Source organism: Gobio gobio (genome assembly GCF_949357685.1).
Source record: "Gobio gobio genome assembly, chromosome: 14".
NCBI classification, from domain to species: Eukaryota; Metazoa; Chordata; class Actinopteri; order Cypriniformes; family Gobionidae; genus Gobio; species Gobio gobio.
In genome coordinates, this window is record NC_137107.1 from 20,864,030 (window position 1) to 20,879,864 (window position 15,835).

Sequence of the window (15,835 nt, forward strand, 5' to 3'; positions counted from 1 at the left end):
CGCGACGCCCCCGGGCCTTGCCACTCCAGTCTTCCCCTCTTCTCGCCAGGGGGCAGTGTGAGGCTAGAGGACGCCCCCGGGCCTTCTCTCCCACACACTGCCCCACCGTTCGAGTCAGGTCTGAACATTCCACCTCGCTGCCTCACCCCGGGTACGTCTGTGGTGCCGTTGGTCCCGCTTGCTCAGTTTCTGGGAGCCTGGCTAGAGCTCCCGGGGCTGTCTCGCTGGCTCATCCGTACCATCAGACTCGGTTACGCGATTCAGTTCGCGCACCGGCCCCCCAAATACAAGGGCATCCTGTTCACCTCAGTGCGGAGCAGCGATGCCCATGTATTGCGGGCGGAGATCGATGTCCTACTGGCGAAGGGCGCGGTCGAGCCGGTTCCTCCAGCCGATATGAGGTCGGGGTTCTACAGCCCCTACTTCATTGTACCCAAGAAAGGGGGTGGGTTACGGCCAATCTTGGATCTGCGCATTTTGAATCGGGCCCTGCACAGACTTCCGTTCAAAATGTTAACGCAGAAACGCATCTTCGAATGCATCCGTCCCCAAGATTGGTTTGCAGCGATCGACCTGAAGGACGCGTACTTTCATGTCTCTATCCTTCCTCGACACAGACCGTTCCTACGCTTTGCGTTCGAGGGGAAGGCATATCAGTACAAAGTCTTGCCCTTCGGGCTGTCCCTGTCGCCCCGCGTCTTTACGAAAGTCGTGGAGGCAGCCATTGTTCCACTCCGAGAACGCGGCGTTCGCATTCTCAACTATCTCGACGACTGGCTTATACTCGCCCAGTCTCGGGAGCAGTTGTGCGAACACAGGGACCTGGTGCTCCGTCACCTCAGCCTGTTGGGCCTTCGGGTCAACCGAGAGAAGAGCAAACTCTGTCCCACGCAGAGGATCTCTTATCTCGGCATGGAGCTGGATTCGGTCAATCGGACTGCACGCCTCACAGAGGAACGAGTCCAGTCAGTGTTGAACTGCTTGAATACATTCAAGAGCAGGACGGCGGTCCCACTGAAATTCTTTCAGAGGCTCCTGGGGCATATGGCATCTGCAGCCGCGGTAACGCCGCTCGGATTGCTTCATATGAGACCGCTTCAGCGCTGGCTACACGACCGAGTCCCGAGGTGGGCGTGGCAGAGCGGCCAGTATCGGGTCCCAGTTACCCCGTACTGTCGCCAAACCTTCAACCCTTGGTCCGACCCCTCGTTCTTACGGGCCGGAGTGCCCTTAAGACAGGTGTCCAGGCATGTTGTGGTATTCACAGATGCCTCAGCCTCGGTTTGGGGGGCCACGTACAACGGGCATGCAGTCTCGGGTCTGTGGACGGGGCCCCAGCTGCATTGGCATATCAATTGCCTGGAGTTAATGGCGGTACGTCTTGCGCTAAGTCGCTTCAAGAAGCTGCTTCAGCACAAACACGTACTGGTCCGCACGGACAGCACTGCGGCCGTTGCGTACATCAACCGTCAGGGTGGTCTGCGCTCCCGTCGCATGCTCCAACTCGCCCGCCACCTCCTCCTGTGGAGTCAGAAGCATCTGAGGTCGCTTCGTGCCATTCACATCCCTGGTGCGCTGAACCAGACAGCCGACAAGCTCTCTCGTCAGTGTCCACTTCCGGGAGAGTGGCGACTCCACCCCCGGAGCGTCCAGCTGATATGGGACCTTTTCGGAGCCGCACAGGTAGACCTGTTTGCCACTCCGGACTCGTCCCATTGCCAGTGGTACTATTCCCTGAACGGGGGTACCCTCGGCACAGATGCACTGGCGCACAGCTGGCCCCGGGACCTACGCAAATATGCGTTTCCCCCAGTGAGCCTTCTAGCACAGACTCTGTGCAAGGTCAGGGAGGACGAGGAGCAGGTCTTGCTAGTTGCGCCCTACTGGCCCAACCGGACCTGGTTCGCCGAACTTACACTCCTCGCGACAGCCCCACCTTGGCCGATTCCCCTGAGGAAGGACCTTCTTTCTCAGGGAGGGGGCACTCTATGGCACCCGCGTCCAGACCTCTGGAAACTCCATGTCTGGTCCCTGGACGGGACGCGGAGGTTCTAGGTGGCCTGCCACAGGCAGTGGTAGACACCATCACTTCAGCTAGAGCCCCCTCTACAAGGCGCCTCTATGCCCTGAAGTGGAACCTGTTCGTTGACTGGTGTTCTTCTCGCCGCGAAGACCCCCGGAAGTGTTCGATTAATGTTGTGCTTTCTTTCCTACAAGATGGGTTGGAGCGAAGGCTGTCTCCCTCCACCCTGAAAGTGTACGTCGCAGCAATAGCGGCGTATCACGATGTAGTGGAAGGTAAATCCTTAGGGAAGCATGACTTAATCGTCAGGTTCCTCAGGGGTGCGAGGAGACTAAATCCTCCTCGTTCTATCTCGCTACCCTCTTGGGACTTAGCCCTGGTGCTCAGAGCACTTCAGGGCCCTCCTTTTGAGCCTTTGCAGTCCGTTGAGTTAAAAATCCTGTCTATGAAGACGGTACTCCTGACTGCATTGGCCTCAATCAAGAGGGTGGGGGACCTGCATGCGCTTTCGGTCAACGAATCGTGCCTAGAATTCGGGCCCGGTAACTCTCACGTCATCCTGAGACCCCGGCCCGGATACGTGCCCAAGGTTCCTACCACTCCCTTTCGGGACCAGGTGGTGAACCTGCAAGCGCTGCCCTCGGAGGAAGCAGACCCAGCCCTGGCTTTGTTATGTCCCGTCCGCGCTCTTCACGCTTACGTTGACCGGACACAAAGCTTTAGGACCTCAGAGCAGCTCTTCGTCTGTTACGGAGGCCAGCAGAAGGGAAAGGCTGTCTCCAAGCAGAGGTTAGCCCACTGGATAGTGGATGCTATAGTCTTAGCGTACCAATCGCAAGACGTGCCTTGCCCGTTCGGGTTGCGAGCGCACTCCACAAGGAGTGTTGCCTCCTCCTGGGCGCTGGCTCAAGGCGCCTCGCTGACAGACATCTGTAGAGCTGCGGGCTGGGCGACACCTAACACGTTCGCTAGATTCTATAGCCTCCGTGTGGAGCCGGTTTCTTCCCGTGTACTCGCCTCCAACGGCCGGTAAACGCGAAGTGCCCGTTCCTGTGTCGGCTTGCTACGCCACTCCCGCCTATGGCCGGATACGTGCGTTATTTTTTCTCCAGTTGTGTTCCCCAGAAATGGTGAACCCTGTCGAGCTCCTCCATCACCCCTTCGGTGTCAAGACGTGGCGGCCGTCTGACACCAGGCCTGCACCCGTATGCTTGTGGAACGTGTGTGTTAGGCTGGGTCCATATGTTGCGGTTCCCTCACGGTGACCCCATATGTGTATTTCCACGGTACCTGCTACCCTACTCGGCTAGCCCCGTGTCTTTCCCTTGACAGAGCCCGCTCTGTCGTCTCTGGGTGTGTTCTTTCCCCCCTGGGACCAGGTTGGATCCACCCCAGAGACTGCCATATGTAGTTGCTACCCAGTCAGGCTAGTCCATATGAGTATTTCCACCTCTCCTCCTCCGGAGGACGTGGCTCCGCAGCGTACCATCTCCCGAGACGGGCACGCTTTCCCAGCGTTATCCAATAGTCACGCTGAGTGGGTCTTGCAGAAACAGCAGTGTCGGACCTCCCTGCTTAAGCCCTGTCTGCTGCTCCAACTAGGAGCACCCAGTGAGCTTGAGCAGGGCGCTGGAAGGGCTAGCACCCTGGCGTTTTTGTAGGGATCCCAATTCGTCGGTCAGTTCCGACGTACGTCGAACGTGACCGACTGAAAGGGAACGTCTCGGTTACGTATGTAACCCTCGTTCCCTGAAGGAGGGAACGGAGACGTACGTCCCGTCGCCAGGTGCTGTGCTTCAGCTGCAGGCCCGAGTCACATCTCGGCTCCTCAGTTGTAAAAGCGGTATGCGTTGTTCACGTCCGTGTTTTATACCCGCGCTGCGGGGCGGTGCGTGAACCGCATGCCAATGTTTATTGGCTCGTTTCTATACACTCGAAGTAGATTGGTCTCTGAAAATAGATCCCAATTCGTCGGTCAGTTCCGACGTACGTCTCCGTTCCCTCCTTCAGGGAACGAGGGTTACATACATAACCGAGACGATTACTTTTATAATTTTATTTATACATTTACAAACAAAACAGCGGAGTTACTTTTTCAAACAAGATACAGGGCCGGCGTTTGCTATAGGCGAGCTAGGCGGTTGCCCAGGGCGACAAATTTGTTGGGGGCGCAGCCAGGCGCCCTCTAGTGGCGCCCTTAAACTTACTTCCCATTAAGCATAGAATTAAAACAAGCGAAATAAAACATACTGTTTATTAAACATGATCATCATTGGGCGCCCCCTCAGCCACACGTTTAATTACTTAACCTGATTATTAGATTGAATTGATGGTGAGTATTGTCGAGCACAGGCGTTCAGGCGTTAGGTCAGGCAAGTGCTCATCACTGGCGCGTTCTTCAAAAATTAAGCGGTCTAAACCCTCGAGTGCACAGGGACGGAAAAAGAGAAAGGCAGACGATCAAAAGACAGCCCAGTATAGAGGTAAGTCTTCTCAACTCAGGCATAAAGGTGTCAAACGAAATAAATTTACTTCGTATTATCGATATTATCAACTAATATTGGACGGCATTGGACGTTTCATTGCTTTCACTAAGCTATCACTAGCTAGCTAGGTATCTACATATTACTACGCATTCCACTGACAATAAGGAAATCCAGACGAGCCAAATTTTAATGCTGCGTCAATTTTGAAGGTGAATAGAAATGCCAGAAACAACTGTTCATCTTTTATTATTTAAGATAGGGATAGAGCTACAAGAACTTGTATATTTATATTTTGTAGTGGTAAGTAGAGTGTATCCATAATAGCACTTTTGTTTGTAGAGGGTATAGTTAATCCAGTTTATGGGTCATAATTTGCTTAAGTGTCTTTACAGGTGCTTAAGAGAGTTTTTGCACAGTTTATGGAGTTAATATTTGGTAAATATCCTTGAACATTCTTTCTAGCATTTGTGTATGACCAATTTATTGCAGTTGATCCTTCAAGTCTTAATTTTCTTGATTAAGTGTTGGAGTGACTATAAAAGCATTTTTGTTTGTTCATCCATAGTTTGAGTCATAATTTGTTAAATATCCTCCAACGTTCTTTGTAGCATTTTTGTATGTGCAATTTATTAGAGTGTATTTTAAGTCTTTTTTAAGTATTTTAAGTGCATTTAAGTCATAATTAGCTTTTTAAGTCTTGGAGTAACTATAGGAGCATTTTTGTTTGTATAGTTTTTATAAATACTTAACCCATTTGTGCCCAATTTTTTCTGAATGGCATGTTCTGCATTTATTTTCCCCAGGTTTTTGTATTTTTTCTTGAAAATCGTATTTGAATCTGTGGCAACTATAGTTGCCGGTGGGCAAATATGTTGTATGCACCCCTTCAATGTCAAATATGAATAAGAGGAGAACATTTAGCATCTAACTCAAAATAACTGCTTTCAACAGATCAATCTTTATTCATAATCAAATTTATTATGTTTGACTAAGTATACTAAAAACTATAGATTTGTTGTAAGATTTGTTTTGTTTGGATGATTCTAGAGACCTTCATGATTATGTTGATATATATATATGTCAACAAAAATACTTATTAGTAACATGAAAATATCCTTTCTTTGGGAGGGTTTGCCTTCGTTGTGCTCCCTGGAAGTAGGGGTAGGAAGTTGGCAGTCTCATGTGACAGGAAGGAAGTTAATACTTTTTTTTTTTCTTGAAATCCTTTATTTGGTTGTCTGCTTGTGTGTCATTAAGGCGAGACACTACAGGTGAATAGGGATTTTTTTTTAATTACAAGATATCACTGTGAAACTTCTCCAGTTTATTACTGGCATAAACATAAGAAAAAAATGTATTACAAGTTTTGTGTAAATTAATGTTTTAATATGCAAATGAGGCCTTATATACTTAAATATACGCTCATTTGCATACTTTTCCAAAAACAAAATCTGGAAATTGGAAAGGACCATGTTTAAAATTCTTGGTTCTATTTGTTGACATGTTAGATGAGAGGGCTTTTACAGAGGGGATTCTGGATATCTTATTTTGTGCTTTAGTAAATTAGAGAATACTGACAATAGCCTTAAAAAATCAATTTTCGCCATGTTTTTTGGAGTTAAAGGACCTATAACTCAGGATAGGAATGATATATCAACAAATCCCTCTGTAAAAGCCTTCAGAATATAGTTCAGCATAAGACTGCTAAAGTTGGTACTTGTAGGTGCTCTTGAAGTGGATATATCTGACTCTGAGTGTGAGAAAAAACTAATTCTGAGAAAACGGCCTTTAAAGTTTTATACTGTATAACTGCATACATTTCTATAAAACCCCCAACCTACAAACAAAATATATATTCAGTTAATTAATATCAGTAGTGTATAATATTTAAAACACGTGGAAATTGATAAATGAATAAATTATTAATAGCAATAGCTATTAGAGAACTACCTTAAGAGAACTACCTTAACAAACACCAGTCACAAAAACTGCAGACGAACTGTCCCTGTTTGTTGCATATGTCCATCTATAACTATTTGAATCTAATTCTGACGGGGTTTCGTCGTCTAATCTGTTGTTGTTTACTTTCTTTTTACTTGCTCTTGCTACTTGGTCTTTTCTGTGAGCGTTTATGAGCCGATTTCAGCGTTGTCTGCACTTTCTCTCAAGCAGAGAATACACAAGCAAGCGGCAGCGCGTGAGAAATTCACATCGACCAATCAGATGTGGTGTTCGGCTGCAAACTTTCGCGGTTGGTTAGTTCTACAAAGGAAATATCCATATTTGGATTAGACAGTGCTGTGTGTGAGACTGCGAGCTTTATAATGAGACCAAGCATGACATGTTTCTGTGAATGGAGACGGCACGAGAGATCGCGCTAGAATAACTTCTGATGATTTCGGGTAGAAATCTAAAGGCGCACGGTGACAAAATATAATGAAATAACCAACTTAATGTGTAATGTTGACATTTTTTTTATTTTGACATGAAAGCTTACATGTTAAGGGAGCAAACTGGCCCAAAATCTAAAAATTGACCACTGCATGAAAAAACGATGTTTTCACCTGCCGTGTCTCGCCTTAAGATATAAAACATTGATAATATCTAGAAAAATACTTACAGAAGGAAAATGACAACTATAGTTGCCGGTGGGCTTAACAATTAGGGGGGGGGGGGGGGCAGGGGGGGCTTGCAAATCTCAATCTCGCCTAGGGCAACCAAAGAGCTAGAGCCGGCCCTGACAAGATACTTTGTTTTCCATTTATTGACAGACACCTCTCTTGTCCCCATTTTGAGAGAAATCTTGAGTAAGTGCAGAAGCATTGTGTGAGCTGTGTAAACATGATTGTTGTTGTAGTTCTAGACTGAATGTGAGCAGGAATTTACTCATCTTACTTGCACAAACAAGTTTCGGTATTCCTAAAATTAATAAAAACAGCGAAAAGCAAACTTTGTTCATATATATATATTTATTAAATGATTTGACAGTATATTGAAAGTATACAGAATAAATATATTACAAAATATTGAATAATACATTGCCGCTTTTCCATACAGTAGGGCTCACCTCGGTTTTGAAGTCACGGTTCAATACGGGTTCAGTACAATAGGAAATATGGTCACACTTTCTCACTATTAACTAACTATTAACTATGACTTTGCCTCAATAAACCCCTAATTACTGCTTATTAGTTAGCAATTAGTTAGTTGTTAAGCTTAGGTATTGCTTAGATTACTTTTATGATGGATGGATGCACTTTTATGGCCATCAAAATTTTTAACCCTGATCACTCCCATTATAAAGCTTGGAAGAGCATGGATATTTTTTATATAATATGATTTTATATATATGATTTGAGGGGGAGTAAATCATGGGGTAATTTTCATTTTGGCTGATTTGAGGGGGAGTAAATCATGGGGTAATTTTCATTTTGGGGTGAGCTTTCCCTTTAATTCTCTTTGATGATTGATGACCATTACAGTGTGTTCAATGTATTTTTGTTGTTGTTTTTTGTGTGCCTTGTTTTGGTCCTGAGAAAAGTTCAGTTTGCTATCAAGTTGGAATTGTAAATTACTCATGTGGAGTATAATTTGAGTGTGTTTCACTTTGATTGAGTTGAAATAAAAGTGTTTCCATAGCAAGTAATTGACTGAAATCATATATGGTTAGTATATGTAGAGATATTGTAATATTGAGTGAAATCATGTATGATAATTATATGTAGAGATAGATATATAGAGATTACTGCTGTAATGAGGAATTGTGGAAACATGAAGCTTGAAGAGCAAGCACACAATTTCCCCATAAAAAAAAATGAAATCTGTATGAAATGCATATAAACAAAGGACCTTTTTTTTTTTTTTTTAAATAAATCCTTTATGACTTTAATTTGACTAGCATATAATCCAGTATAAGGACTACTAATCCCATACACCATTGCATACTGTTGAAGTAAAACTCATGATATAAGATTTTATACAGAATTCATATGACCAAAAAATCCCCTACAAGTTGTATGTGTGCTTTTTAGTATGAAAGTGGCCATAAACAGTCTGAATTTGTGTAGGACATGTATTGGACTTACATGAAACACATAAAATAATTCTGGCTGATTTAAGTAAGGAAGATATATGTTTTGTTTGTTTGTTTTTTTCATATGGGAAATATCATTATATAATCATTATTATAATTAGTTATATTTATGTTATGAATCTTACCTTGATATTGTTAAAGAGACTCATTGATCTGCGAGGTCTCGCTGTCTCGATAGCTGTCATTTTGTGTTATCACAAAAAGTAACACACTCTGGAGAAATAAAATCATAACCATTAAAGGTATCTTGCCTTTCCTAAAGAAAACAATATGGATGTCTTTACAGCTTTTTTCTCTCTCATTTTAATAAAAAAAATGTGTTGACCTTCTGAAAATTTTCTTGCAAGCTATTTAAAGTGAACAGGAAATGCTTGAGTTCTTAAGCTAACTTGGTTACATGTAGTTTATTATGTTTTTTTTTTTTTTTATGGATGACGTGTTTTAGGGGCTTAGCTGCTCATACTAGAGCAGGCGTTTAAATCCTGGTTTTTTCTCAGGAACTTGGAGAACAGAACCTCGTATTACATCATTATTGCGCAAGACTGCACAGAGTTAGTGCTTTCTGCTGGTTTTGATTCAGCACTTTCCATTCAGCTCCAAAATAGAAGTAGGTTACTGAGGAGAGTGAGTGTGCCCAATATCATCCATTCATGTTCCATTCTATTCTATTACATATTACAAATTATGGAGTATACTCAGGATAAGGATATATGAACTGAGATTAAATTATACTTTTTTTTTTTTTTTAAAGAATAAGCTTTAAGTGTAAAACAAATATCTATAGCATTTCATTTACATCCTCAACATTTCTATGTCCACATTTTGATTCGTTTAACCATGAGTTTTCCTTTACTCTCCTAAATTTATTTAAAAATTACACATTCTAATTAGCATAGCATGCCCAAGCTGTTTTAGCAACTTGAGTTTATGGACAAATAAAAGTGTACTTACAGTTTGCTGAGATTGAAGAGTTGGAGAAAGTCAAACCACTTTCACTTAAGGAAGGTAAGTACAGCTTAAGAAGTGGCTGAGCTGGGCGGGCTTTCAGGATTGTGAAATCTCAGCTGGTATATGGACATGTGGAGTTGTAGAAAGAAAGAAAGAAAGAAAAAAGAAAGAAACAAGAAACCGAATTTCGTTTTGAAATTTATTGTAGGTGATTGATGTGTTACATTTGAAAGCAAAAAAAAAAGCTATAAAACGAGCACTGAATCATTGATTGATCACTGACGATAAACTAGTTAACCGACTACATGTGGAACTCATCCTGTATATTCCAAACTTCCACACTTCCTAACATAACCAGCAGATGGAGACAAAGTACAGTTTACAAGAAAGACACGAAAAAAATCTATCTGTTCGATTTTAGATCATATTTAGGCCTAGATTTTATTCTGAAATTGGTGGAAATTCTGGATTTCATTGCCCACTTAACATGTTTAAAAAAATATGATAATGACAATTTATGACAATAATGTAATAACTGCACATAATGTAATTTTTTAAAAGTAAAAATCAGTATTACATTATTATTGTAATAAAATGTTCATAATGTAATCATTTTCTCAAAATGTAATAAAATCTTGAGCTCATAATGTAATATTTTTTGTTATAAGAAATGTATATACATTTATTGTAATAGCTTTTAAAACATAAAAACTAAGCCTATTAGTGTTCCCTTACAGTAAATGCAAAAGATTTAAATATTCATGGTATTATTATTATTATTATTATTATACAAAGCATTGGTATTCCTTCACAGTAAATTTAAAAAATCTAAACCCAGTCTTATTATTATTATTATTACTATTATTATTATTATTATTATTATTATTATTATTATTATTATTATTATTATTATTATTAATAGCATGAATATTTAAATGTTGCATTTTGCAGGTAGTTTAAGACTGTCTTTTGTTTTTGGTGAGTTTATAATTTCATAATTGTTTCATATTGTAAAAATTGTAATTACATTATAAGCTTCAAGATTGTATTACATTTTGAAGAAATGATTACATTATGAACATCATATTATAATAATCATGTAATACTTATTGAATTATGTGCAGTTTTTTACATCATATGCAGTTATTACATTATGAGTTGCTACAACCCAGGACACTAATAAGTTACTTATATAGGCATCTATTAGAATGCAGCCTACTTTTTTTAATTTAAGGTATTGCCATGCATTTTTCTAGCTATCTATAACTATAGGCCTCACATTTTATTTGTGTGTTTAGTGCCTCTACAGATACACTGGTCCTGTCCTAAATGGCACCCTAAACACTTGCAGCCTTCCTTCGAGTCCACACTTTCATGACATAATGCTGCTTTGACTGTTGGGTAGATGTCTTCTGCGGAGCTCACTCAGTGCAGGCTCTGCAAAAGTGAGCATCAAGGGCCACAAAGAGGACACTCAGAAAACACCCTTCTAAAACCTAAAATAACAAATGGGACACATATACCTACGGTCTCATGGACTTCTTCATCACTCGCTCTCGGTGGCCATTTTAATCCACAAGACTGTAAGTGAAGTGTGCCATTTGGGTCAGGGGACCAGGGTCAGCAGCAAGTAGGTGGGTGCATCTCAATCAGCTCCCTAGTTCAGTAGTCAGGGCACTAGGGTGACCACCCATCCCATGCAGCGCTGTGAAGCCCAATTCATGCGTGCCGCAAATTGAGACCGTGTTACGCATAATCAATGCTTGCTCAAAAAAAAGGGTAACGCTTTAGATTATCGCCCGGAAAGTACTGTGTAAGTAAAACGATGTTACAGTGTAACTTCCGGTAATTATAAGTTATGGATGTGTAGGAATAAGGGAACGTCTCGGTTACGTATGTAACCCTCGTTCCCTGAGGAGGGAACGGAGACGTACGTCAGTGACTGACGAATGGGGGTTTCGCCTAGAAGCCAATTACCTTCGAGGTGTTTAACAGCGCCCAATGGCGTGCCAATGCCATGGGCAATGCGGAATTTGCATACGTAACTCCGCCCCACCGCGTGGGTATATAAGGAAGTACGGTGCCAACATCGCATTATGTATCTGCTGCGGAGCCAAGATCTGAACTCCGCGTTCCAGCAGCACAGCTGATGTGGCTGAGGAACGTACGTCTCCGTTCCCTCCTCAGGGAACGAGGGTTACATACGTAACCGAGACGTTCCCTTTCGTTCAGTCACTCCGACGTACGTCAGTGACTGACGAATGGGGGTTCCAATATAACCGCGCCACTCAGCTGTCGTCCAGTGCCCTGCGTAAGTGTGAGATCCCGCCACTTAAGGCCGTAGGACTCCCACTTATCACAGGATTACCAAGGTACACTGGGAAGCATATCCCAGTGAGGGAATGCCAAAGATGCCTACCCGTGGGGAGGACTTAGAGAGTACACATATGACCCGCTGTGGGCTGCATATGGAAGAACTCTAGGGTACCAGCCGAAGGTGGATTTTTAACCCTAGGGGTGGCAGGGCTTGCCAAGGGAAAGACACCTGCTCACTGAGGAGGCTTACGGTGGAAATACTCGTGTGGGGGTCGCCGGAGGGAACCATGCACACGGGGCACCTGGCCGGACATGAGGGTCTGGGCTCGAGAGGGCAGACTGAACTGATGTCGGCGTCGACAGTGCTGGAGGAGCTCAGGGCTCTCGGGGAGCTCACCTGAGGAAAATATCGCACGTATCCAGTCCGTGGAGTGGAGTGGCGAGCAAGCGAAGACACCAAAGCCTGGTCCATTACCGGCCCCTCGGGGGGGCGAGTACATAGTCGGACACTGGCTCCACTCGGAGATTGTAGAATCTGGCGAATGTGATGGGTGTCGCCCAGCCTGCAGCTCTGCAGATGTCTGTTAGCGAGGCGCCATGCGCTAGAGCCCAAGAGGAGGCCACACTCCGGGTGGAGTGTGCCCTCACACCAAGGGGACATGGTCTACCTTGCTGCTGGTAAGCCAAAACAATGGTGTCTACTATCCAGTGAGACAACCTCTGCTTTGAGAGAGCACTTCCCTTCCGCTCTCCACCATAACAGACAAAGAGCTGGTCTGAGGTCCTGAAACACTGCGTCATGTCTACGTAAGCGTGGAGAGCGCGTACTGGACAGAGCAATGCCAAGGCTGGGTCTGCTTCCTCCAAAGGCAGCGCTTGCAGGTTCACTACCTGATCTCTGAAGGGAGTGGTAGGAACCTTGGGCACATATACAGGCCGGGGTCTCAAGGTCACGTGAGAGTTAGCCGGCCCGAATTCTAGGCACGCTTCGTCAACCGAAAATGCCTGTAGGTCCCCGACCCTCTTAAGAGAGGCCAATGCGGTCAGCAGAGCCGTCTTCATCGACAGGAACTTAATATCGACCGACCGCAAAGGCTCAAAGGGAGGCCTCTGCAGAGCACTTAGGACTACTGAGAGGTCCCAAGAGGGAACGAGAGGAGAGCGAGGAGGATTCAGTCTCCTCGCCCCCCTCAGGAACCTAATGACCAGGTCGTGCTGACTTACCTTCTTGTTCTCCAAGAGATCGTGGTGGGCAGATATAGCGGCCACATATACTTTGAGGGTGGAGGGAGACAGCCTTCGCTCCAGCCCCTCTTGGAGAAACTCAAGCACGGACCCGATCGGGCATTTCCAGGGGTCTTCTTGGCGGGAAGAGCACCAGGTAACGAAGAGGTTCCACTTCAACGCATAGAGGTGTCGTGTAGACTCTGCCCTAGCGGAAGTGATGGTGGCGGCCACCGTAGGTGGCAGGCCACTCAAACCTGCCGCGCCCCGTCCAGAAGCCACACGTGGAGCTTCCAGAGCGCTGGGCGCGGGTGCCAGAGGGTGCCCCGTCTCTGAGAGAGGAGGTCCGGTCTCAGAGGAATAGGCCAGGGAGGGGCTGTCGCAAGGAGTAGCAGTTCTGAGAACCAGGTCTGGCCGTGCCAATACGGGGCGACCAACATGACCTGCTCCTTGTCCTCCCTGATCTTGCACAGAACTCGTGCGAGAAGGCTCACTGGGGGAAACGCATATAAGCGTAGGCCCTGGGGCCAGCTGAGCGCCAGTGCATCCGTGCCCTCGGTCAGGGAATAATACAGGCTGCAGTGGGAAGAGTCTTGGGAGGCAAACAGATCTACCTGTGCGTCGCCGAACTGTTCCCCAATCAGCTGGACCGACTGGGGATGGAGTCTCCATTCTCCAGGAAGTGGCTGAACCCGTGAGAGCTCGTCGGCTGCACGGTTCAGGACCCCCGGGATGTGGATAGCACGAAGGGACCTCAGGTGCTTCTGACTCCATAAGACGAGATGGCGGGCGAGTTGAGACATTCAGCGGGAGCGTAGACCGCCCTGGTGGTTGATGTACGCTACTGTGGCCGTGTTGTCTGTCCGAGTACGTGTTGACCCCTCAGCAACGCTTGGAAGCGGTGCAGGGCGAACCGTACTGCCAGCAACTCAAGGCAATTGACATGCAGAAGGCGCTGGGGTCCTGTCCAGGAGCCCGCGGCTGCTTGTCCATTGCACATGGCACCCCAGCCCGTGGCGGAGGCATCTGTTGATACAACAACATGCCTGGAAACTCGTTCTAAGGACACTCCGGCCCGTAGAAAGCTGAGGTTCGACCACGGAGTGAGTGTCTGTAAGCAGGCCCGGGTCACTTGGACCTGGAGCGTGCCAGACCGCCATGCCCATCTCGGGACTCGATCGCGAAGCCAGTGCTGAAGCGGTCTCATATGTAGCAAACCGAGCGGCGTTACCACGGCTACCGATGCCATATGCCCCAGGAGCCTCTGAAAATGTTTCAGTGGAACCGCACTCTTGCTCTCGATTTGACGGAGGCAAGTCAGCAGAGACTGCGCGCGCTCGCTCGTAAGCTGCGCGCACATGGCGACCGAGTCGATCTCCATACCGAGAAAAGAGATCCTCTGCACTGGGCAGAGTTTGCTCTTCTCCCAGTTGACCCGAAGGCCCAGACAGGCTAAGTGGTGGAGAACCAGATCTCTGTGTTCGCAAACCTGCTCTCGAGAGTGACTCAGTATGAGCCAGTCGTCGAGGTAGTTCAGGATACGAACCCCGTGCTGCCGAAGGGGCGCAAGGGCTGCCTCGGCAATCTTCGTAAAGACGCGAGGGGACAGAGATAGCCCGAATGGGAGGACCGCGTACTGGTATGCCCGCCCCTCGAAAGCAAACCGTAGGAACGGTCTGTGTCGAGGTAAGATGGAGACATGAAAGTAGGCGTCCTTCAGGTCGATCGCTGCAAACCAATCGTCGGGACGAACGCATTCGAAAAGACGTTTCGCTGTCAACATCTTGAACGGAAACTTGTGAAGGTAACGGTTCAAGATGCGCAGGTCCAGGATTGGTCTCAACCCACCGGTCTTTTTGGGTACAATGAAGTAGGGGCTGTAGAACCCGGACTTCATCTCGGCTGGAGGGACAGGTTCGATCGCACCCTTCGCCAGTAGGGTGGCAACCTCCGCTCGCATGACAGGGGCATTGTCCCCGACCATAGTAAAGCGGACTCCCCGGAAACAGGGAGGAACCTGCGCGAACTGAATCGCGTAGCCGCGCCTGATCGTCTTCTCGACCCAGCCGGACAGCCCTGGAATCTGAAGCCAGGCTCCCAGGGACTGTACGAGCGGGGTCATTCGGACTACAGACGTACCCGATGTGGGGCAGCGATGCAGCGTTACCGACCCGGACAAGGGAGGCTGTTGGGCGTCCCGGTGTGGGGGTGCGGTTAACGGCTGCGTCCTGACAGAGGAGACCAGGGAAGGACGCGCGTTCCACTGGGTTCTGCTCTGCCAGGGGGCTGGCGACAGAGTGGGATGCGAGTGGCGGGACCCGTGGGTGGCGCGCACTGGCATCGCCAGACTCTGGGGGCTCAGGGATGGGAGTGTTAATTCTTTCTTTGACCGTAATAGGGTGCTGCTGACCCGGGGGCCAGCAGCTAAACAAAGGATTCTCCCCCGGCCCTCCACCGGGGGAAGGAGTGGTCCTGCTACCATCTCCTGGAAAGAATTTCCCATCCCTGAGCCGTCCGTCTCAGGAGCGCCGCTTGGCCTGGCGTTTAGCGGGGCGCGGGGCGGCCTGAGGGGACTTGGACGCCTTCCTACGGCTTCCTCCGCGACCCGGCCCGGGTGAAGGCTGCTGCTGGGACCGGGTGGGAGGGGCGGGAGCCTTAGGAGGGCGTCCTCGGCGGCGAGCAGGCTGAGGCGACTGTGCCGGCGGCTGGGTGGAGGCAGCAGCTGGCCGCTGGGGCAGTACATGT

General features: G+C 47.0%; 1 protein-coding gene across 1 annotated transcript in view; it reads right to left on the minus strand.

Moving 5' to 3' along the window:
* The window catches only part of slco2b1 (solute carrier organic anion transporter family, member 2B1), a 32,205-nt gene extending 22,330 nt beyond the window's left edge, over positions 1-9,875 (minus strand). Inside the window, exons 1-2 of the mRNA XM_079835944.1 lie at positions 9,554-9,875; positions 8,728-8,815 (exon numbers count right to left, since the gene is read on the minus strand). Of these exons, the coding sequence (XP_079692070.1) occupies positions 8,728-8,787 (60 nt within the window). The 5' untranslated portion in view covers positions 8,788-8,815; positions 9,554-9,875. The remainder of the gene's footprint in view (positions 1-8,727; positions 8,816-9,553) is intronic.
* Positions 9,876-15,835: the final 5,960 nt, after the last annotated feature.